We start from the raw sequence: 25,359 nt of genomic DNA on the forward strand, positions 1-25,359 counted from the left end.
AGGTGTCATAAGATGAAGATGGTGTCAGTGGCGGCCTCTACGTAGTGGGGGTGGCGGGACAGGGAGGTGGGAGCTAAATGAAAAAAGATAGGAAAAAAACCTGCACGCCAGCCGCTTCCACTCCGTCCCCCTCGGCTCTTCGGTGTAGTCCAGAGTAGGAGCCAGGAAACACCCAGGCTCCCAGAATCCACTAGCCAAGCACAACTCTGTGTTACAGCAGCGTTGCGACTGGTCTGAGTGCAACGGTTCGGCGCTCAAGCAGGGACTGGGAGGTTAGGCATGTTCTTCACCCAGGCTGTGTATTACAGCCGGCGGAAGACATGCAAACTGCTCATGACTGTTTGGCCAGCAGGAGAAGGCTGGCCAAACTGTCATGCAGACTGGCTGCTGCATTTTTAATACGTTGGAGGCGTTTTACGCAGTCTTTTGGTACACCCAGTTATAGAACATTCCCATAATTATGTTGAGAGGTCACCAGAGTGTGGACTATGGTTTTCCTTTCTGATACAAGGAGAATGTCTATTTTTTTTTAGCATCCTAAGGGTGCTAAAGCATCTCCCTGCCACCTTTCTAGTTTGGGACTCAAACAAGAGTTTAGGATCGAGCCACACTCCCAGGTTTTTCACCTCGGTTTTAAACGTGGGGGTAGACCCCAGTGTCTGTGGCCACCAGGCTGTACCCCAGAAGAAGGGAGATTTCCAGACAATCATGACCTCTGTCTTACTACCATTCAATCTAAGGCAGTTGTTTGACATCCAGGAGGCCAGATCATTGAGACAGGAAGAAATCTGTAATGCTGATTCACCGTAGTCTTGTGCTAGGGTCACCACAAGCTTTGTGTCGTCAGCATACGACACCATGGAGATCTTATAATTGTCGATTATCTTAGCCAATGGTCCAATATACATAATAAAAAGGGTGGGACTCAGACTAGTATCCTGTGGGACCCCTTGACAGAGTGGCAAGATGTTTGATGGATGTGGGTGTTGTACATTTTCTCCAGATGCTAAAAAAACTCTTACTGGCCATAGGGCAGGCTTCAAGGCAGCATGTCTATCTGCAGCCAATTCTTCTACAGGTGGTCAGCTAGGCCCTCTTGGAGAAGGAGTACTTGTGCTTTTTAGGTTCATGGGGCAAGTAAACGGGTAAGCAGGTAATCAGTTCACGTCTCTTGGTGGCAGGAGGAGCCAGAAAACCTTAGGTCCTTCTCTTCCAGCAGGATCATCTTTTTACAGGTGTTGTCTTTCCATGTCCAGGAATGCCCTGAAGAAGTGGTGGTAAGGTGCCAGTATTATTCTATGTACCAGTCAGTGATAAGAAGTTTCCCCACCCAATTACTTTCTACTTTTATACCCTATTCCCATTTCCTTTTGCAGCACTTCCTCTTCACTTTATTGTAAAATTCTGAACAAACCATAATTCCAAAATTGCTAACTCCTTCTTTCACCTAGATGGAAACTGGATTTCCCTTAGCTACTCTCCTATTTAGATATGGTAATATCCTTGTCAGGGTCGGAAATTGGTCCTCACTGACTGCTGGGGTTGGAGCCCCCAGCAGTTCTAAGCAGACCCCTTTAAGGAATGAGAGATTCAGTCAACTCCATTTGATATCTCCAAGTCCAAAGAGGAAATGTGAAGGGTGTCCTTTATTCTGCCAACTATTCTCATCTCCCTCCCAGATGGCTAATGCCTATTAAGTGACCAGTTGTTAACAACACCCCTGCCTTCCTGAATCCAGAAGCAAAACCATTGTTTAGGATCAGGGCCATTAACTCTGAAGTCAGGAATGTGTATTGGATCATCAGGGGTTGTGTGATAAACTGTTTCTAAATCCATTAGGGTTGTAGCAGCACTAGGTGCACGTTTATAAAGTTACTTTTCCATTAAAGTTAAATTTTTGAGACTAAGTGGAAACTAACTTTCAATCATTTTTCTAGCATTTTCCAAGTTGAGATGTGAAATAAAAAACGTATTCATACCTTGTCCAGTTGGAATAAATATCTAGTTTCAGGCAGCCAGCACAACTCGTGGGTGGCGGGGCGGGGCGGGCGCAGGTCTCAACGAAAAAAATAATTGAAACTTACCTTGCTACCGAACAGCAATAGCCACATCACCTCTTAACATACCGTTAAACCTTTCCTTGCTACATACATGCTTGAGCCTCCACCTTAGCAGTGCTCGGGTGTTGTGGATTGCTCCAGTAAATCTGGCATTAGAGGCAGGAAATCTTTTCAGTTTTGCTTCGAGCGGCTGAGGAATTGCTTCCCCAACAACCACAGGCATTTATTTTCTTTTTCTTTGTAATGACAATTAGCGCGCAGGATGCGCTGAACTCATTTTACTTTTGCTGCATCAGTGCTCAGGGGCATATCTTAGCCCCCGTGCACTGATTTGAATTGGCGGAGGTACCGTTGGAAAGGCAAGAACATCCCATTGCCAATGGCATCTTTCCCTAGTGGATTCCTGATTGAGCTTTGCCGCAGGAGGGCGATCCCCAAGCAGCGATTCATCAACCTGACACCAGGGAGTGTTTTTTGAGGGGAAAGAAGCAGCCGTCCTAGCAATGGGCTACTGCTCCGCCCAGCCACAAAAGTCTTTCTGCCCCCTTGGGGCAGATATATTATTACTTCAGTCTGCCCCCGGGGAGGGCAGAAAGCCCACGACACAACAGGGTGTGTATTTAGAGGGGGCAAACCACCCTGGAAATGGGCTGGTGCTCCCCCCTTTCCTCAGCCACAAATATCTTTCTGCCCCATGGGCAGATAGGAGATTGTTACAGCCAAAAGCCCACTAGACATCAATGAGTGTTTATAACAATGATAAGGGGAGGGGCTGCCCCACTCGGGCATTGGGCCAAACCCCCCCACCTCAATAACTATGCCTATAGTCTTTCTGCACTCCTGGGGGCAGATAGATAGGAGGTATTTACCACCAATCTGCCCGAGAGTGGGGCAGAACACCCACTAGACACAAGGGAGATCCCTTTTTATTGTTGCTGATGTGTGATCAGTCTGCTTAAACATCGGGCTGAGCCCCCACCCCGAAAATGACCCCAACAGTCTTTCTGCCCCCTTTGTGGGTAGACAGGAGATATTTTCCTTCAGTCTGTCCACCCCATATACACAGGGCCGAAGGCCCACTAGACACCAGGGAGACTACTGTTTTAATTCCTGTTGGTGGTGGGGGCATCCTGCACAGACATCGGGCCGAGCAGCCGTCCCCAAAGTGACCCCAACAGTCTTTCTGCCTCCCTGAAGCAGATAGGACGTTTCTACCTCGAATCTGCCCCCGGGGTGGCGGTGGGGGTATGAGGCCCACTAGACACCAGTGAGATATTTTTAGGGGAAACCTAAAGTTAGCGGTTAAGCTCTGCTCTAGGGATGATGTGTGGTAGTTCAGTACGTGAGGGAAGCCCGCCCACTCCCCCGCCCTTATATTTCATTGGCTTGTGTCTTTGTCCTGCGTAAATGCGGGTTTGGGATTGGTTTATAGGTTTGTTAGTCCCTCCCTATTACGGGCATGTCGTCATTTGTACCCTCCCATGGCTACTGGCCCCTTTACTTCGAGTGTTACACATTATATAGACTGTGAACACTATTTTCTCTAAAGAGTTCTCCTACTGCCTTCTCCCCCTCCCGTTGTCAGTGCCTTCTCCCCCACTACCTTCTGTTGTCCATGATTCCCGCCCCTCCTCCCTCCCGCAGTGTCTGTGACTCCCGCCCCCCCATCCTCCCATAGTCCGTGATGACTACAGTTTGCAATGCAATAGGTCTCACGTAAATGTGAGTCCCATTGCATTGCAAATGCTTGTTAAATTTAGCACTTTGGCTGGAGCAGAGAGCTGTCCTCCATCTCTCACCGTCTCTTCCTCCCACGCTCCGAGCAGGGAGAGAGAAAAGAAAGGTGGGGCTGAGGGAGGAGGAAGTGCTGCCTGGCAGCCACAGAAAGAGCCCCCACTCACCGTAAACGGCCCCACACCCTCCGTCCATCCAGAAAATCACCCATCTGCAACCCCAAAAGCAACGCAAAAGACATTGTTACCAAAACTCGGTCATTTCGTAGAAAAATCCAAACCGCCTCCACCCACTATCCCCACCCTCCCCGGCACTATTGATTACGGGCCATATGTATCGAAAAGTAATTTTGCGATTCTCAAATAGCGATTTTTTGAGAATCGCTATTTGAGAGTCGCAAAATGCTATGTATGTAGGATTTGCAATAAACGTTGCGAATCCTACATATTCCTTAATTGCGAATTTCAAATTGCGATTCGCAATTAAGGAATACCTCCCCATTCATTCCTATGGGCCTAGAGGCCCATAGGAATGAGTGGGAAGACATTCTCAATTTGTGATTCGCAATTAGCGAATCACAAATTGAGAATGCAATTTCAAGGGTGCAAAGGTGTCAAAATGACACCCTGTTGCACCCCTGAAATAAGTATGGGTGCACATGTGGCACACATACATGCCCTAAGGGTATGTATGTGCTTCATATTGCACTTTGAAAAATGCAAAAAAGTGAATTTTTCACAGAAATCGCAAATTACCACCAACTTGAAGTTGGTGGTTATTTGTGATTTCTTAAGGCCAAATTGCACTTTTTTGGTGCTTCATACATTGCATTTAAGGAATCCCAAAATTTGCGATTCCTTAAATGCAATTGCAAAATAGGGAATCGCAAATTTTGCAATTCCTTATTTTGCACGCAGATGTGCCTCATACATACCACATTTTGGCAATTGCGATCGCAATTTTGCTTGATACATATGGCCCTGCATCTGAGCTCAAAGAGAGAAAAAACATGTTTTGGAGATTTTCTTGCTCAACTAGTTTTCATCACAAATTTGCTGAGGGTACCACCAGCACATGGAGTTTTCCTGATGTTTCAGTTCAAATGCGCGAGGACCTGATTTAAATGCCAGGTGTTTTTTTTTGTCTCATACCATTCAATTTAGTCACAATGCTTACTCAGCTCTCTGTTGTAGTGGTTTATATTGCTTGCTATGAGTGTTCAGGGGAAAAACGGCTCCCCTTTTCGAAATGTCCTTAATACATTTTCACTATTTGAAAATAATAAATGTAACATAGCCTTGGGCAGAGACCGTAACGCTATATAAAAATTGAAAAAGCCAATCAATGGAGGGAAACAATTAAGTGACCTGATTTCTTTTCGATAGACAACAGGGAGACAACGTAGGTCTTTTTTTCCCTGTAATAAAGTTAGTTTTAGAACTTACTAACCGTACCATTTATTTTTAGGAAATAATTTAAATCGCATGTGGAAAATTAAGTCTAATGTTAGGTTTATACATTAATTAAAATGCTTAACACGGTTGGTTCATCTTAAGTCTCGGCTATGCCCAATTGTTTTTTATTATAAATAAACATTTATAAGAGTTATGCAGTTGATTGTGATGAACTGTGGGTGTATTTGTGTGTTCATTTGTCTGTGCTGTGCCCCCCCCACCCTTTCCCCAATCTAGCTAAATAAATGGCCTCGCTGGGACAAGCTGAGATAATGTGATTCAGAGAACAGACAATAGATATTTTATATTATTGTATGTTATATCGTAATATTTCAAGTAAAATGTGCCGTATCTACTGGGCAGTGCATGGGGGTTATGCAGTGGCGTAACGAAACCTGAGGGGGCCCCCCTGCAAAGTACATGGAGGGGGCCCCCTGACCCACCGCCCACCACTTTGCCCGACCACCCAAAAATCTGGTACATTTTGAATTGACACCTCCAACATTTAATGAAATGCCTCTATAGGGTCTGCTGGCCGGCCCCAGCTCCCAGCTCATAACTTCTTTGTTGGCTGGCGCATCTAGGGTTTTCTGACTGCCACCGGAGCTGGGTTAATAGAACTCATCATATTGTACCCACCACCGCTCTGTCGCAGTCGAAGACCAAGTCTAAGTTATAGTCAGAGGGCTTGTTATACAGTCCATCTTACAGCTGTTGTGGGAAAACAAAGGATATCTCCGACTATAACACCATAGGACCACACTGTGTCACTCTCTAACCATATGCAACTGCAAGATCGAAATTTACTTACAGAAGAACGTAGCAATTTTTAGGCAGAAGGTGGGGCCTAGCACTCATTTAATTGATAAGCTTTAGCGATCTCCAGTCATGCTAGGCGAATCCTGGTCCTCCTATGCAAGGCCTTCAAGCAATTAAGATCTCGAACAATCCACATGAAAAAACTGGGCACGGAACAGTCCACAAGAAAGAGCAAATGCAAGGCAGCCCATATTGGGGTACTCCCCTGAAGTTTAGAAATAACAGTACCGCCCCCCCCCCCAAATTAAAAAATGGAACAGGCAAAAATATTAGTTGAATAGGAAACAAGCATTTGCAATGCAATAGGTATCGCAATTGGGAGATTTTGAGCTATTGGCACTGTAAATGACAATGCCTTTTATTTATGTGTTTAAAAAACCTGCAATAATAAAAGGCATTGTCATTTACAATACCAATAGGTCAAAGTTTTTAAATTGTGCGACCTATTGCACTGCAAATGCTTGTTATGAGAGTTACAATGGAGTGGAAGAAGTATGTGATTGTAACCCGGTCTTGAATGACAATCTGTGTAGGGGCAACTGAAAGGAATCCACACTCAACATTCCCTGTAAGAGGGCCATAAAGCTCTGTTTGTAGGCAAGAAGCATTATTCACTCATTAGAACTGCTCATTTTCATTTCATTCATGTTTCTATGTCATATAGCGTTAATCAGTTAAAAGTGTTTATTTATTGCCCATTTCATTCTGTTTTTCAAGTTTCTTTGTTAACGTACGTTTTTCCATACAGGTTCGTAATGTGCCTTTTTCCCAACCAACATGTGATTTACCCTATCATGGAATGGAGGCTCAAGGCTTTCTCAAGGCTTAAGGTTGGCATAGCTTTAAAATATCAATACAACAGACACTCATGTCAAGCAACCACACAAATCTGCCCTTTTTGCAACATCAACATTTGAAAAAAAAAAATTGCCTGTATAATCTTTATAACCATGGGTGCTAGTTGATGTCTAGGCGTGTTTCTTCTATATATCACCATTTACAGCAACCCCATCGACGAGTGTTTTGTTAAATCAAAAGCACATTTTAAATCATCATTCCGGTAATCGAAACTGAGAAGTTTGAAGGCAAGAAAATGAAAAGCAAACTGCCCTGGTTAAATATGTATTTAGCTTTTGTGACAAAAGCCTCACTGTTACAGTGAGCAAAACAAATGAGGAACAGCATGTGTGCTAAGGAAGCGATCGAAGTAGTCTAACTTTCCTTGAGGACACCATGTGTGTCTTTGTGTTTCATTTCTTTCTCGTTCACATCGTGTGTCCCGGTAACCATGAATAACTACACACTGAGGATTGAGGAAAAAACAATGTTCTAATTTAAACCAAGGCGGCCTGGTCCATGGCCATGCACCTCCTCCTTGAAGCCGGGACCGCCTGGGTGACGGGTCATAGCAAAACTACTTACTTCGAGTTCGGAATGGAACTGGAAATCGGACAGTCACAGGCTGAGCGTGGGCGGGCTGCCTGGTGGCTGCTTTCTTTGTTTTAGAAGGTCGGATTAGGCAGATTGGCCGAAGTTGTTCGTTCGGTTCGTTGTCTTCTGCTGTTCACTTTAAATTATGGCTATGGCTATGCGCGCCGCCGCGCCCGGGCGCCCCTGATGCCACGCACAAGCCCCACACGCACCTGAGTGCTGCTGCTTATTGGCCCGGCTGGCTGGCGCATGATGTTTGTGCGTGCCCTGGGGGCTGCCCCACTGCTCACCACCACTCAGCAGCAGCCAGCCCTAGTGCCCACACCCCCACGCGCATACGCGGCGGCGGAAGTGCGGAACAGAAAGTGAAAGAATGAAAGGCCTGTCCCGCGGCAGTGCTTAGACTAAGAATAAGATAACTGTTATCTTAGTCTAAGCCCGCCTGATTCTATGAAATGGCGGCGGGCCGCGGGACAGGCCTTTCATTCTTTCACTTTCCGTGATTCCGTCCAGTCCGACACTCACTCACAGGGTCAGGTGACGGGGGGCCACGGCAGGGCCAGGGGGCCCCCCCACCAGCAGCCCAACCCCAGGCCATCGAAGACTCGGGCCCGGCCGGCCGGGGCCCCGCACCGCACGCACCATGATTTCGAACAGTGTCACTGTCACTGACACTGACTAGACTGACTGACTGTCACTAGTAGAGGGGGTGGCCCCGGCCGGCGGGCGGCCGCAGCCATTACAAGACTCCACGGCACCCACTCCAGCCAGTCTCCCAGGGGGGGGCCCGGCGGCCGGCCGTGGCTCCGCCCGCTGCCGGCACCCAGTCCTGCCCGCACCATCTCAAATACTCGCAGGGGCCCCGGCCCCCTGCCGGCCGAGGCCGGCAGCGCTGCGCACCATTTAAGAGCCTCACTACTGCCAGCCTACAGGCCAGGTATTGTATTGTAATTTGTACTGCTCTGCTGAGTGAGTGACGTGAGGAGGGGCCCGGCCGGGGCCCCCAGGAGCGTGCCCCCCCCGCAATGCGTGGTCTGCGGGGGCTTGTGTTACGCCCCTGGGGTTATGCATAAAGGGGATGGGAATTAGTTCCTGCTTTTATTTACAATTTCATATTGCTTCTTGCTGGTTTACTACGCCTCAACTTTACAATTGGAACATTTAGGGGATATTTTCATAGCTCTTAGCACCGTACACGTTTGGAAATTCGCTCTCGCCCTCCTTTAATCGCCGCAGTAACTCGGGCTTGTTCTCAGCGGTGCATCTCGGGCAGCAGTTGGTGTCTCTTTTTGAGACAAAGGCTGCAGGCGCCTGCATCTGCTTTTGATGGGAATTGATCTTGAGTCGTGAGCCTTCAAAGGGATTTCTAGTGAAGCTCAGCGTTCGCTGACTCTCCGTTTAATCTTGTGCCAGTCGTGCTCTTCCAGTTTTTTTTGTGTGTGGGGGGGTGTTGGATCGCACTATAAATAAGTGGAGTTTTTCATAGGTGTGATTATGGCATTTGAGCTTTTCGCAGTTTGAAGAGGGTCTCTGTCTTGCACTGAGCAGTGTAAAGGGTCTTTAGCTGGCAATCAAGGCAGCACTACCACTAATGGGTAATGGTATTGCAATGCTACAGGGAGGTGCTTACACCTCCCTGGGAGTGACCTTCATACTCCGTGGGATTAGATTGATTTAAACTTCAGGCAAGTGGTGATCTTAGGGTGTTTTTTATGGATTGTTCGTGGGATCCATACCACTTTTTCATTTAAACTTTTTTATGAGATTGTGGGGATTCAGGTGGTTTACCAAACAGATCCACGGACACAGGGGTAGTTGGTAGAGCAGGTTTTATTGCTTTGTACAGTTTTCTCTTTTGCACCGGGACTCGGTAATACGGAAGGGGATTCGCAGCTTCCTCCGTGGCCTCTCGTACCAGTCCCCGCCTTCTTAACTCCCGATGTCTTCTGGGAGGCGTAGTCCGGGCTTCCGCCATCGTGGCACACGGGCCGGTATCCGGTAGAAAATAAACAAAACGAAGACCAATATTACTGGGCTGTCCACACAAACTGAGATCAGGGTGGGGTTTGTGAGGGACCACTCGTGCACAATAATACCCCGCTATCCGTGAGGTGAAAGTGAGGGGAACAGGGGGGGGTTTACGTACACGGTAATGGTCAAGGGGGTTGTCCCGTCTACGTCCCGCCCAACCCAGGAAACGAGACCGTACCTGTCCTAGCCACACTTCCCGGGAAGCGTGGCTGGGCGATGCGCCTTCACGTAGGCCTCCTGGCTTGTCGCTGCAGTCTCTCTCCACCTCCGATCTTTCTCCGGTACTCTGGTCTTCCTGGTCCGTCTGGTCTCCTCTCACGCTCCGCTCCTCAGTCCCTCTCCACTCAGCTTCGTCCTCGCTCTTCTTCCGGTCCTCTCCCTCCTCGCACCTTCTCCACTCCGCTCCGTCCTCGCACCGTCTCCACTCCTCTCCGTCCTCGCTCGCCTCACGCCACTCTCCTCCTCCTCCGGGTGTAAAACACACCAGTGTAGATTCAGGGACGGGTTTTACCGTGGTGAAGAGGGCGGGTCCCCGATCCGGGTCTGCCCACTTAAAGCACCAGGGTTCTTCCGAGTCCATCACCGGACGGCCTCTGACGACGTCTGCAGTTTTCCATGCGTCTGTGTGCTGCGTAGAGAGAGGAGATACATGAATAGGCAAGTCAGGGGGGCCCGAGTCCGGGTCCCCCACGTCACAGAGATCCAAATAGGTCAATACCCTGACTCAAAACTAAAGGGTGCATGTCTAGTCTGCTGACCCATGTTTCCCTCTGGCTGTTCCAGCCATAGAGATTTTTCAGCGTATTCCAGAAAGTAGGGCTAACGCCATGAGAGGGAGATGCGTACCTTTACCACTCTCATTTAAATTAGACTCTGTGTGATGTTTGTCTTGGTTGTGTTTAGATGCCAAACTGCTTGCCACTTAAAGCATTTAGAGCCTTCAGTAATGGGTTGTCGTTTTATGGGACAGCTGCTGGAAGTTAATGGCTGTGCAAGAAATGTCCGGTAACTTGAAATCAGTAAGAGTTTCTAGAGAAAGATGCGAACTATGGAAGGGTGGTGTGATCCGACTTTGGAATAATGTTTAGCAGACCAACAGATAGATTCATGAAGCTAATTAGCGTTCGCAATTGCTGCGAATTAGCAATTGCGACCGCAAATTGAGGAAAAGCAATTCATGAAATTTAAAGTCGCGGAAGCGCTAAAATAAAATAGCGAATTCGCTAATAAATTCGCAGAATCCTGAAACCTGCCCATTTGCGAACAAGAAATAGCGAGAATCCAAGGATTCTGCTAAATCATTAGCGAAAGCGCTAAATATTCGCTATTGCCATTCATGAAAAATCGCAAATTGCGAAAAACACGACAATCGCTAATAGCGACGCGCAATTTAAGGAGAACCCAAACCAGGTGGTAACCAGCAAAGAAAAAAAAAGTTGATTAATGTTAACTGCATACAGGTGCTGGCCTGAGCAAACACACTAAAGGACATGCAGCTGGAGACTGAGGACTCTCACAATGCCAGGACTCTACATGGTGGTCAGGTGGCGTAGGCTGCAGCGAGCAGCACAGAACAGGCGTAGGATCCAGGAGCGGATATTCCGGCAGCGGGTCACCCTTCTCGGCCAAACCAGGGAGCAAATCTATGCCAAGTACCGCCTAAGTGGCCCAATGATCATACCCATGTACAGGTATTGTGCAGCCTGCACCTACTGGCCTCCGGAAGCTTCCAGGGGATAGTTGCTGTTGCTGGGGGTATATCCCAGCCCACCATGTCCCGCTGCCTAAGGAGTTTCCTGGATGCAATGCTGACCCGGCTACACCACTGCATTTCATTCCCCACCACCCAACAGGACCTAAATGACACCAAGCTCAAATTCAACAACATTGCACAATTTCCGCATGTTATTGGATGCATTGACTGTACCCATATCCACATCTGCCCACCAGCACAAACGGAATACATGTACCGCAATCGCAAGTCCTACCACTCCCTCAATATCCAGATGGTGTGCAACGCAAAGAATTACATCACGGACATAGTTGCACAATATCCAGGCAGCACACATGACTCCTTCATCTTCCGGCACTGCGGCATTCACACATGACTGGCAAGAGGAGACTTTGGCGAAGGACACCTACTGGGTAAGTACACATGTCCCCAAATACTACACTTTGAGCATGTATCTGTGCAGATTAGGCACTCACCCTCTGCTCATTACCCGCAGGTGACAGCGCCTACGGTCTACGTGAGTACCTCCTCACCCCATACCTCAATCCTGCCACACCACAGCAACGGCGTTACAATGCTGCACACATACGGACAAGAAATTGCATAAAGAGGACATTTGGCCTATTGAAGAGCCGTTTCCGCATACTGCGCAAGACTGGTGGGGCCATCAAATACACACATGAGGTCTGCTGCCGCATCGTGGCCGTGTGTGCAATAGTCCACAACATTGCTACCAAGCGCAGGATACCAGTGGAGATATCTGGCAGTGAGTCTGAAGGTGACAACCGGCCGCCTCCACATGTACGTCATGCACGCGGAGAAGATCCTGCTGAGGGACACAGGCGCCGCAACCACATCACTATTAACTGTTTCTAGTGCACCCATTCCCCTATCACAACACTGCACCCATGCATGACTAATGTAATAATGACATGAGTGTGAATCATCTTTGACCATTATTCTTTATTGTTTATGCACAATAAATTGGCCTTTAATCATTGAACTGTCTGATGGAGAGAGTATTGCTCCATACCTCCCCATGCTGGGGTAGGGGTTAGCAGGGGTTGACTGCATGGCCTCCCTCAGAGTGTGTGAGTCCTCACGGTCGGTGACGACGAGACGCCCCAAGTCGTCTCTCTGCATCCTGAGGGACGGTGTTGGCCCCAGTTGTTGATGTTGCCCTGCTGCTGCGGCGACGTGCAGGCATCGTTGGCAAGGATGCACTGCTGTTGGTTGACGCAGCCTCACTTGCGTCGTCAGCCCCCTCTGGTTCTTCATGGGCAGTGGCCTGGCGGCCGAACACTGCTGCGGTGAGTAGGTCTAGTGACCTCGCCACATCCTGGCAACACTGCACCATCTGGGCCTGCATGGCGAGTGACCTTCGTACCAGCTTTTATGTAGCATTACCTACTACATGATTGGACCTAGTGTAGGCCGATAGGCGGGACAGTAGTTGGCGGTGGCGTCGGCGGGTCATGTCCTGCTGGGCTACAAGCAGCTGGTTGTTTTCACGGACTGCAGCGGTCATCTGGGCTATGTGTTGGCCGTTCGCCTGCATCTGTGTGAGCATTGCTGCCATGTGACGCGCCTGTGTGCGTTGCACCGCCAGCATGCGGCGTTCGATGACCAGGCCTGGATCTGGTGTTTCAAGTGCCCTGCCGGTGCCTGCTGGGCCCTGGCGCTGCTGGCGCCTCAGTGCGCTGGTGTGTGACCTGGCACCAGCTGTGCGCCTCGTCTGCCTCCGGGGTGGTGGTGGTGGAGCCTGTACCACTGCTGTGGCTGTTTGCTGGGGTCTTGGCTGCACGGCTGTGGCTGCTGGGGTGGCCCTGTCCTCACGGGGTGGTGGTGGTGGTGGTGGGAGCACTGCTGGTGGCTGTGATGGGCCGGGTAGTTGGGAGGACTGGCCCTCACCCTCAGTGTCCTCCTGGCTCTCGGCGATGCGCAGCGCCTCGCTGTCTGTGCTGGCTTGCTCACCTGCACCTGTAATGTGAAAGGGTGCATGATTAAAGTCATGTATCTTGCGCATGCAATGTTGATACATGCATGTAGCCTTGCTTTCCCTGACTGGCTTGTGGATTTACTTTGCATTGACTGCTCTGGCAGTGTTGGGCTAACTGCGGGTACATGATTACACTACAACTTCCACAATGCAATGGGGCTTTTTTGGTGAGCATGGGCTGCATTGTTGGGGATGTCATGTTGCTAGCTCAGGACTTAAGGGCATTGTTGGGGGACTGGGTCGCAGTCGTATGGCACTTAACTTCAGGTTGTTGGCTGGGTCGAGATGAGTCCAGCTGAAGAACCCCCATGCAGGCTTCAGACGCAATGGTGTCCTCAATCAGGTCCTCCAATGGGGTGTGGCTACAGGTTCCCCTCCACCGGTGGCCAGTCGCTCCCCAATCCTCTCAGCAATCCGCTCCTTGGAACGACCTCTCAGGTCGTGCCAGCGCTTTTTTAGTCAATTGTGCGCTGGGTCACACCAACAGAATTGACCTTCGCGCGGATGCGCTGCCAGATCCTGCGCTTCTCTGCCTCTGGCACCCTCAGGGAGTCTTTTCCAAAGAGCCAGGCATAATCCTTGCAGACCCCCTCAATTAGGTGCTCCAGTTCTAATTCGGAAAACTTAATTTTCCTCTTTCTCTCCTGCCCACTGCTCCCTGCTGCATCCTGGGACATCTTGGCACACTTTTTCTGGCTGGGGTGCTGCACAGTGTTGGTTTTGGTGCTCCTCAGTTTCCTGCTACCACTCCCTGGCTCTGTGTTCTGTTTGTGGGTGTGGTGAGCCTACTTCCTGGTTGTGATGTCATCAGTGGGCTCGAAATGCGACTTCCCGTTTTTGCGATCTCGCAGTTAGCGAGATCGCAAATAGCGATATCGCAATTTCAACATCAAAAATTACCGATTCTGCGATTATTTTGCGATTGTGGCAAGATCGCAATCGGCAATTGCGATCATTTGCGAATCGCATTTTTTGATCGCATTTGTACATGAATTGCATTCTGCGATTATCAAACTGCGAATCGCAATTTTTCGCAATTTGCTATTCGCAGATTGGTACCTTCATGAATCTATCTGATAGTGTTGTGTTGTGTAAGCTATGTAGAAGCAAATGTTCTACTTCTATATTGGCGAGCACCAGAGATTGCACTGCAAGTTCAGAGTCATCACGGTAGCTGTGTTTTTTCTAGAAGAGAGGGAAAGAGGGCTGGACCAATCAAGGGAGAAAAGGTGCCATCAGACCAGACTGAAGCAGGGAAGAAAATTGAAATCCAACATGGCTGCTTATCCTCCAATAATAACCAAAATACAGACTCTCCGCCTGTGAATTTCCACCAATTGTCACTTCGGCACTTTGCCCCCATTAGAATGGTTAAGAGTAAAGTTCTAGAAATGTTTTTGAGCAATAAAAAGAAATTGTGGGTCTAACAGTCCAGTCACATAGTGGTCAGGGGACTTAAAACAATGTTTACCAAATTATGGTGCTGCTTTGGGAGCAAGCCAGGAGACAGGGAATTGCAGTTGCTTGCCAGGGAAAGGATGTTCTGCCCCCAACCAATCGCTTTTAGGCCATTTTAGAGCATGGTGAAGCCTTAGCAGAGGGATGTAATGATCTCCAAATTGAAAAACTGAAGCTGGCTCAGTCAGTAGCAATATGCACAGAAAATGACATTTCAGGCATTATCCATACCCAAGTAGTATCCATACTGCACTTACAAGAGTAGGTAGGAAAAACCAAAGATGGAAAGATAAGATATGAAGAATTTGACATCGCCAGGAACATAAACGAGCGCAGAAATTGTGTCCTTCCAACAATAGCTGTGAGCCTAATTCAGGGCATGTCAAGGTTGAATGAACCAAAATGTTGAGAATTTGAGGTTTGCCAAAAAGCCTTCAAAGTATACCGATAAAGAGGTGTTAAATTTTTTCTTGCAGAACACAAAAAAATACTCTGTTAGAAACCAGCAGCCCAAGACCAACCATGAAAGATGAAAACATTATGAAAATATGGTGCATACTGTAGGAGAGTAGGATCTGCTTCCTATGGTTACCCCCACTTTTTGCTGTGATTCTCTGGTTTTTCGACTTTAGTGTGGCTGTGGACCTGCTAATCAGGCCCACAGCCCAGCTGTTCTCTCTCTAAATTGATACCATGTACTTTAGGTACATACAAGATAGGTTACTGGGTCACCCTTGTGGGCCCCTGTATAGTGTACCATAGGTACCCAAGGCATAGGTGCACCTTAGGCCTACCAGGGGCTGCAGAATGTTTTGTGCCACCCCTGGTTTGCATTCCAAACTGACACCACAGGTCTGTTCACACAGCCTGGGAAGGTGGTGTAATCACCCCTTACTTAGCTATAGTATACCTATATCGATATATACATAAAGACACATATACACCTATAAGTCACTCCTATGGCAGACCTTAACAATCCTGGAGGCAGAGTGCTTGGTTTTATGTGAGAGGGTGCCCTAGCATGAGCTGAGCCCCTCTACAGCTTTCGTAACCATCTCCTTATAGCTGTTCTATGATATAGCCAAACCATATACTCTTAAGTTCATTATAATCCTCGGGGTTAATGCTAACTTTGGTTTGGCTTTATCAAAACATGTTGCGTAAGGTGTCAAACACTTTGGAATACTACCCCCCCCCCGCCAGTCCTGGCGGCGGGGGCAGCATTCCACCCTTGTAGAGGGAGAAGACGTGTAGTTACTGGTTTACCCGGTAGTTAAACAGAGCCTCAGCATCACAAAATGGATACTGCTGCCACAGACACGGGTCTGACCTCCTGTTGCTGGACGAAACCCCGGCAGGGGAGGCCTGGACAATAGATTTCCTGTCCAGCACCTCCCCAGACAGGCTTTTGTGATTTGGGGCAGGGAGGGCTGCATTCAGTGAATGCTTTCCAGACACTGCTGGGGCACACTAGGTGCTCCATGCATTTGCCAGTTCAAACCGTTTGCTGGGTCACTCTGCCCCAGCTCTGGCGCGAAACCCGACAAAGGGAAAGGGGTGTAAACACCCCCTTCCCAGGTCTGCCCATAGGAGGGACCTTAAGGGTAGTCCAGCCCCCCTAAACCTAGTATAAGTATAGGAGCCCAGTCACTAGGACTTTAGATAACCCTGGACGAAACTTTGAAACATAAATCCTGGACCTTCGACATTCCATTTCGACTGGAAGACGGAAGACATCTCCCTTGTGGTCAAGTCAAGTCAAGTTATAATTTGTATAGCGCACTACTCACCCAGAGGGTCTCAAGGCGCTTGAGGGAGGGGGGTATTTTATTTATCAAAAATCCAAGTTTTGAGTTGTTTTCTGAAGGATAGGTGGTTCTGTGTAAGGCGGAGGTGGGGGGGGGAATTCCACGTTTTGGTCGCTAAGTAGGAGAAAGATCTACCTCCCATGGTGGATCTTTCGATGCGTGGAATTGCGGCGAGGGCTTGATTGGACGATCGTAGTTGGCGGGTGGGGGAGTAGAAGGTCAGGCGCATGTTGAGGTATATGGGACCTAGGTCGTAGAGGGCTTTGTGTGCGTGGGTGAGGAGACGGAACGTTATTCTCTTGTTGACGGGGAGCCAGTGAAGGTCTCTCTGGTGACCGGATATGTGATTGTGGCTGGGGATGTCAAGGATGAGTCTGGCGGAGGCGTTCTGAATTCGTTGGAGTTTTTTCTGTAGTTTGGCTGTGGTTCCGGCGTAGAGGGTGTTTCCGTAGTCCAGTCGGCTTGTGACTAGAGCATGGGTGACCGTCTTTCTTGTTTCCGTAGGGATCCAACGGAAGATCTTTTTGAGCATACGTAGGATGTTAAAGCATGATGATGAGACGGCATTGACTTGTTTGGTCATCGAGAGGGAGGAGTCCAGGATGAAGCCCAGGTTGGGTGCGTGGTCCGTGGGTTTGGGTGCGCTGCCCAGGGCCGGAGGCCACCATGAGTCGTCCCAGGAAGAGGGGGATCATCCTAGTATGAGGACTTCCGTCTTGTCTGAATTTAGTTTTAAACGGCTGTTCTTCATCCACTCGGCTACGTCTTTCATCCCTTCGTGTAGGTTGGTTTTGGCGGTGATTGGGTCTTTGGTGAGGGAGAGGATAAGCTGTGTGTCGTCAGCGTAGGAGATGATGTTGAGGTTGTGTTGGCGCGCGATGGATGCGGGGGGGCTCATGTAGAGTGGGGCTGAGCGATGATCCCTGTGGTACGCCGCAAATGACTTCAGTGGCCTCTGATCTGAAAGGGGGGAGGCGGACCCTCTGAGTTCTCCCGGTGAGGAACGAGATGATCCAGTCTAATGCTTTTCCTTGTATCCCGACATTGCTGAGGCGTTTTATGAGGGTGCTGTGACAGACCGTGTCGAACGCTGCGGAGAGGTCCAGTAGGATGAGGGCAGCTGTTTCTCCGTTATCAAGTAGTGTTCTAATGTCGTCTGTGGCTGCGATGAGGGCGGTCTCGGTTCGGTGTTTGGCTCGGAAGCCGAACTGTGATGGGTCGAGGGAGTCGTTCGACTCGAGGAAAGCGGCGAGCTGATTGTTGACGGTCTTTTCTATGACCTTGGCAGGGAAAGGGAGGAGCGAGATGGGGCGATAGTTTTTGAGTTCCGTCGGGTCTGCTGTGGGTTTCTTCAGTAAAGCACTGAGTTTGGCATGTTTCCAGCTTTCTGGGAAGATAGCGGTGTTGAGAGATCCGTTGATGATATCCCGGAGATGGGGTGCGATGATGGAGTCGGCCTTGTTGAAGATGTGGTGGGGGCATGGATCGGTTGGTGATCCGGAGTGGATGGAGTTCATCAAGTGGATGGTGTCTTCTGTGCTGATTGGGTCCCAGCGTTAAGGGTGGTGGTGGTGGGCTTCAGTTCGGTGGGGTTGAGGGGGGTGGTCTGGTCGACAAAGCTGTTATGTATGTCTGCGATTTTGCTGTGGAAGAATGAGGCTAGAGAGTCGCAGAGGTCTTGAGAGGGAGTGATGTCGTTGGTGCCGGCGCTGGGGTTGGTAAACTCGTTGACGATGTTGAAGAGTTCCTTGCTGTTGTGGGCGTTGTTGTCGAGTCGATCCTTGAATGCTGATTTCTTGGTGGATCGGATCAGCTGATGGTGTTTGCGGGTGGCGTTCTTGAGGGCGGTCATGTTGTCTGTGGTTGGGTTCTTTCGCCAGGCTTTCTCAAAGGTGCGGCAGATCTTTTTGGATTTCTTAAGTTCGTCATTGAACCAGGGGGCTTTTTTGATACCTGGCTTGTTTTGATAGTTTTTCAAGGGTGCTAATTCGTTGGCGCTGTGTGTGATCCATTGTGTGAGGTTGATGGCTGCTATATTTGGGTCCAGTGATTTGGTGGGAGGGTTTTGGTAAAGCGATGTGGTGAGCTGGTCGGTGGTAATTTTGTTCCAGTTTCTGCGGGGAATTTGTTGTGGGTGGTGGTGAGTCGTGGTCTTACTGTAGTTGAAATGGACGCAGCAGTGGTCCGTCCAGTGGAGTTCTGTGGCGTGATTGAAGAAGATGTGCTTGCTGGAGGAGAAGATTGGGTCGAGCGTGTGACCGGCGTGGTGGGTAGGGGTGTTTACCAGTTGTTTGAGTCCGAGTTTGGCGAGGTTGTCCAGAAGGGAGGTGGTGTTGCTGTCGTTGTTCTTTTCCAGGTGGAAGTTGAGGTCCCCTAGTAGAATGTAGTCCTCGGAGGGGAGGGCGTGTGGGCTGATGAAATCGGTGATGTCTTCGCTGAATTGTGTGCGGGGTCCTGGTGGTCTGTAGATGAGGGTGCCTCTGAGTGTGGTATTAGGGTCGGTGTGAATCTGGAAGTGAAGGTGTTCGGCTGCTGTGAGGTTGTCGTCGGAGCTGGTTGTGATGCGGATGGTGTTCTTATGGACGATGGCTATGCCTCCTCCTGTTTGGTTGATGCGGTCTTTTCGAATGATCTTGTAGCCGTCCGGGATGGCTATGGCGATGTCGGGCGCTGATGAGGCGTTCATCCAAGTTTCTGTAAGAAAGGCGATGTCCGGCGAATTGGTGTCTAGTAGGTTCCAAAGTTCAGTGGCGTGTTTGTGGACAGAACGGGTGTTGAGCAGGATGCACTTCAGGTGGTTAGTGTCGGAGCTCTGTTTGGCGTTTGTGGATTTAGTGTGGGTCCTGATACAGTCAAACTTGCAGGAGTGGCAGATGAAGGGTCCATGGGTGTGTCCTGGGGCGGCTTGGTAGCAGTCTGGGAGACGGCCGGAGTTGAGTGCAGAGAGGGTTGCGGAGTCATATGTTATGCGGGTGGAGTGCACTTTGTGGGGGCCAGAGGGTCTGGCGCTGGGCGCGGTCCAGGCGCGGACGGGCGTAGACGGGCTTACCTTTGGCGCGCCTTTGGCGCGCCTTTGGCGCGCATGGGGCGCCTCCGCTGCGCGTGGCCGCTGCGCGTATGTTGCTCTGACATTAGTGGATGGTGGAGGGGGCGGAGCGAGGGAGGAGCAGCTGGGAGGCGAGAGTGGGGTGGAGAGATGGGCTAGGAGGCACAACAACAAGATGGCAGCAGAAACAAAAGCGAAACTGGACTAGATTGGGGCACAGTCTCTAATATCGCTATGCTATGGCCAGTGGCACCGACACAATCAGGCACATAAAATTTAAATAAGCAAAGCGAGCAATGCAAATAGTTAAAAGCAGCAGTGAATAGTATAGCGCTACAATGCAGTCAATGAGAGTAAAGCACAATTAATAAAAGCGGCAGTGAGCAGTATGACGCTACTATATCGTCAATGCGAGCAATGCACAGATAATTCTAAGCGGCAGTGATCAGAATAGCGCTACGATACCAGATACCCAGATGGCCAGGGAGCGTGAGGAGCGACCGCTTCTGAGCAAGTCAGGATGGTCAAGGAGTGACCACCCTGTTCAAACAGGCACCAACAGCAACTTTGCTGATCTGCATTTTCGAGGCTCCCGCCGGATCCCAAAGAATCTGCGACACAGGACATGGACTTCCTTCCAGACATCTCTGACCCGACCTTCGCTCACAGCAAAGCTGAGACCCGTGGCTGATACGAGAGACGTGGGACTGGAACTCCTGGACATCCTGCATTTGCAAGCTGCACTCACTTCATGAGGTAACTCGAAGTCGTGCATTGGGGTGCTTGAAGCCCCAGACCCGAGCACCATTTGCACCGAAGCTCAGAGGCCCCCACTCCACGAGTGACCCGTGGGCCCCGCTTTTGTATTTCAGCTCGACGCATCTTCCCAGTTCCTAGTCCGTTGGCTAGTGAGCCCCTGGAAGACTCCATTTTGAATCTAACTTGCTTTCCTGGTTGCTCCAGGCTTGCTCCAACTTCCCTACAAAGGAGAAGTTCCTCAGACCTTGCTGGTCTGCACTGAAGCCAATCTCGACATCCTGCGTGGGTTGCATTTGCCAAGGCTTGTTGGATCCAGTCCGGATACCGTCACCGCAGTCAACTAGATCCTTTGTGGGACAGCTCGAATCCAGCTTTTGGTCATCGTCGACGCCTCCTGGTCCTGGTGGCTGAAGAGACAAACTTCACATCCTCACCTGAAATCACCCGACATCTGGTGGCATCTTTCTATCGCCGCCCTGGTCACTGGCAAGTGACCCAGACTCTGTCCCTTCTGCTTTCAGGTTCTACAGATCTTCGATTCACCCTTGGATCCACCTGGACACTTTTCCTCTGGTCTCCTGCAGCACTTCTTTGCAGCTCTCCATTGAAAACGACGACGAAACCCGACACGAAAAGACACCTATGCACCCGGCTTCCCTGGGTGAGGTAACACGAGTACTCTGGTGCTCCCATGGGTCTTGACTCTCGAAGTGTCCTAGTTTAAGAAAGTTCCATCGTAGTCCATCCGGAAGTTTCCTTAAATTGTATATTTGTAACTTCTACGTTTCCCATTGAAAGTCAATGGTAACACGCGGCTGTGTTTAGACACGGCACGCGTCTCCCGTGGGCCTCCTACTTTCTAACCTTTGGTTGTTTAGAGTAGCCCCAGCGATTCCACAGGCCCCAGGCCTGCTTTCTAATTCTCTCGTGGTTCTTATACCACTATTTTAGTGAATGCTTTGTGAGGCCCCTAGGGCATAATGTATACTGTGCAACTTATCGTATAGTAATTGAATAACTTGTATTGTACTTTTACCTCTGACCTCATAAAGAGTGCAGAGGGGTTGTGTTTAAAATAAATACATATATATTTGATATATACCTTGTGTGGTGTCCTTTCATTTGGTACTCAAGGGATTATAATTGGTAAAACAACTTGCTTAATACGCTCTCTGAAGTCTTAGCCTGATGACTGCTGGTCCATGCTACCACTAGGATAGCTTTCTATAAGGTTGACTTTACAACCACCATCAATAAGGGTCGATTAGACTGGTGCAAGGTGCCCACTACAACGAGTGGACATCATATGCCAGGCTAACTTCTCACACATACAATAAAAAAAGAAATTGTTACACAGAAGAAACATAAACCCTGTAAAAAAGAATTGAGAGCTACCCTAATAACCTAAGGGCATGGCTAGACAGCTCAAAGGATTCAGATTAAGAAGTGGTGGAATAAGCAAGGACTGTGTAGTGTCAAATTTGCAGAAATGCGAATCTCATACTTTTCCTGAACAATAATAAAAACCTGACACAAAAATGCTGTACCCTGAACAAGTTTGCTAACCTGCCCTGTAACAACTTTCTGTGGCTCCAGATTACTTCAGTGTCCAAAATAAAACACTTCATCTTGGGGGGAAGATAAGCTGATTCTGTTGTAGAAGGAATTTTCTTCCATTTGTGTCTCTTCATGCCAACAGTGGGTCCAAAATACGATACCCCATTTTGGAGTTTAGACATGGCATCCTCCATGCAACAGTAATGTCCTAATCCTTCGGAGAAAGTTTTCGAGGGCCAAGAGGGCTCTCAGCCTAGCAGTCCATTTCCCTTTATTCACATATCATCTCCTCTAAAACGTTTCCCACCTTATACCTTAGTGCCCAGCCTTAGTATCTTATAGAGAATTTTGACATTGTGTACTTACCTTATATTGTAACCTGTAGTGTGCTTCTGTTCATTGAACTGTGGAAGGGATGTATTTTTAAATATTGCGATGTACTGAAAGGCTGACGCCAAAAGGGGTTGAAAATAAACTCTAAACTTGCAGATAACATATTGGTGTTAGGGTGCAGGTTTATATTGCCTCTATGTCTCCACTCCATATGGGTTAGCAGTTGTTAAACGCAGTGGCTTCAGGGTGTTGGAGGCAGATTGGAGCGGGGGTGTCACGATACTGTTATGAATGTGCACATCCCGTAGGGGTGTTGTTCAACCTGCCCTGTACCCTTAGTGTCCTGTACTCATCTGGGCGCTGTATTCATCTGTGCTCTCTGGTGGATGCATTTGTCTTACAGCGGTTCCTTTATTTAATAAAATCTGGACCTCTGGCCTCAGAGTCTGTAAATTGCAGCCTTGTGCTGCACCATTCGACTGATTTCTTGACCTTATTCTTCAACGGATTCAGGGGCATATTACCAAGGCAGGCGAAATGAAATTATCGCCACTTTTGCGGCGGTTTTCGGCCACAAAGCAGCGATAATTTCATCGCCCTATTAGCAAGCTGCCGCTAACATCAGTTAGCGACAGCTTTTAGGTGATAGCGAGCGGTTTGGGGCCCGCTTTGCATGTCAGGGATATTTATCGCTAATGACATGCAAAGTGGGCGTACCTAACCTGTTAGCGACTGAAAGCAGTCGCTAACATCGCTATTGCCTATTATTAACGCAGGTGTAGCGATTAAAATATTTGCGCTAAGCGCAAATATCGCTGAAAACTAACGGCTGCTCAGACCACTTCTTAACCTGTATATCCAATGGGAGTTGGATATTCAGGTTAAGACCCTATTGGCGTTAATGCCTGAAAATCGCTGGATTCCCAGCGATATTCACGCATTTTGCCGGTATCGCCGGATATTTTATCGCATTGGAGATAAACGTTGCTAATAGCACGTTATCTCTACGATAAAATCCGGCGATGCGCAGCGATAAAAAAAAATGTCCCTAAGCTTATTTGGCAATAAATATCGCTAGTTGTCGATAATATGCCCCTCAATTTCTTTAAAATGGAGTCCTTGGCCTCCTCCCTTGCCGCTGCTATTGATCTCTTCCAATCACTTGCCAACTTTATTTTGGAAAATTCATAGAAGATTTATTTGGGGTCTTCTAGATTTATAGTGGGGGCTGCTAACCTTGGGTGTGGAATAACCGAGAAACAGCCTGACACATTTCAGAAAACTTCAGGTCTCTCTTAGAGCAAACTGGGCTTTTAAAGGGACTGACATATAATGCTTCTTAAGTTGTTTATCAAACACATTCTCATGCACACATTTTCTCTGAAACCCACGCACCCAATTTATACTCACACACACATTTCTCTTGCACATGCTTTCAGACACCCCTCCCTGCTCTCACAGTTTCACCCTCACAGACACACACTCTCTCACGCTCACTCTCAGCTTGCCCTATCTGATACATTCCATCACCAGTGACCCTCGAGATTTTGAGCAGGTGAAAGAAAACAATTCCTTTTTTATTTTTCATTCTCCCCTTAAATATGTTCCTCTAGGCAACCCCCAACTTTGGAAAGAATTCCATGTTAAAGAACAGTAGATGTTGCAGTACCCAGTATAATGTGCTGCATGGCTAAATACGTATAAGGTCTCAAAGGCGAGACCGATTGCATTGTAAATGCTTGTTTTTATTACTGTCAGGCGGCGGCTGCCCAGACAATCTGTTCCTATGACACACGCTATGTCTGCGTCAACCATCACACTCCAGTCAGGCAACACTCCATCTTCTTCACTGGCTGCATCATGTGTGATGGTCGGCCCCATAACGTGGGGTATTGTTTAAAAAATGAGATTGCTGTTTTAAAATGCTAAATGTGTGGTGATGAAGCCAGAGAACCCCTAAGTCGCATGCACTGCACACAATGCTCAACCTAACTATATTGCATTTTAAACCTCATATGCTTTTCTGTACGTGTAAATATTCTGCAGCGATATTCTTTTTTTTCTTTTCAGTATCCATAAGGTCTTCATTAAGATATTACCTATGGGAACAAACTTTAGGGAGGCTAAACTATCTGCAGAGCAGATCTGCACTTTGCCAGGATTGCGGGTATGTATTGCAAGACGTCATGTACACTTGAAATGTTGAAGCTTAGTATATATTTACCAATAACCTGATCTTACTTCTCCAATTTAACATTTAAAAAATGCAATATAATGGTATGGTCTTTTCATGGGGCAGGAAAGAAGAAGAGAGAGAGAAAGAGGAGGGAAAGAGAGAAATGGTATTGAGAGTTAAGAAATCAGACAGAGAGAAAGGGCGAGAAAACGAGAGTAAGACATAGAGGTACAAAGAGAAAGAGAGAGCGGTGAGGAAGGGGAGGGAGACACAGAGAGGGGTACATGGGTGCAAACACACAATGGACGGATACAGTACACCCATGCTAGATTTCATATGTTGAAGCAGTAAAGCGTACCACCCACTTAGGTTAGGTCGATCACCACTCAGATAAAATGGTGCCTTATTGGATGCCAGTAACTACAGAGGTGGCTGTATTTGTAGCAAACTAGAGGCAGTGTTCTGTGCCATTCAAACAAAATAATCCATACATTGACAGGGAATACAAGTTTGTTTCCTCGACAATCACACGTCCAGTCATTGCTTGCCAGCCTCGTATGCTTTAATAAAAATATGATCTGACAATGCATAAAGGGGAAATGTGTGCATGTTTTGTGAAATTCTTCAAGCTTTCAGCTCATTCTTTCACAAAAGACTCTGCCTAAAGCTCATTGAAAGCTTTATTGGGGAGAGAGGTCTGTGGTGTAATTAAAAAATGTACACCCACCTGAAAACTTCTCCTACTTACACACATGAATGCATCAGGCTAATGTCATCCTCAAGGAAATGGCGTCCAATTGACACAAGATGTTCATACAGAACAGATTACCTAAACCACAGTGTCCTGTCCGACGCTGGTGCTGGAGACCAGGGTTCGAGCCTCGAGGTCGCGTCCACATCCTGTGATTCTGGGCAAATCACGTAATCTCCCCGTGCCTGAATGTGTAATGTAAATACGGTGC

General features: G+C 48.4%; 2 protein-coding genes across 3 annotated transcripts in view; one reads left to right on the forward strand and one right to left on the reverse strand.

Moving 5' to 3' along the window:
* LOC144763928 (uncharacterized) overlaps window positions 1-7,639 on the reverse strand; it is a 168,533-nt gene extending 160,894 nt beyond the window's left edge. The window contains exon 1 of the mRNA XM_078649972.1: window positions 7,490-7,639. The gene's annotated coding sequence lies outside the window, so the exon portion shown is untranslated. The remainder of the gene's footprint in view (window positions 1-7,489) is intronic.
* Window positions 1-25,359, forward strand: part of CIB4 (calcium and integrin binding family member 4) — a 178,444-nt gene that overhangs the window by 44,146 nt on the left and 108,939 nt on the right. For both annotated transcript variants that reach the window (XM_078649973.1, XM_078649974.1), the window contains exon 3: window positions 24,292-24,388. In XM_078649973.1, coding sequence (XP_078506099.1) covers window positions 24,292-24,388 — 97 coding nt within the window. The remainder of the gene's footprint in view (window positions 1-24,291; window positions 24,389-25,359) is intronic.

The sequence above is a fragment of the Lissotriton helveticus genome, chromosome 6, assembly GCF_964261635.1.
Source record: "Lissotriton helveticus chromosome 6, aLisHel1.1, whole genome shotgun sequence".
In the NCBI taxonomy this organism is placed as follows: domain Eukaryota; kingdom Metazoa; phylum Chordata; class Amphibia; order Caudata; family Salamandridae; genus Lissotriton; species Lissotriton helveticus.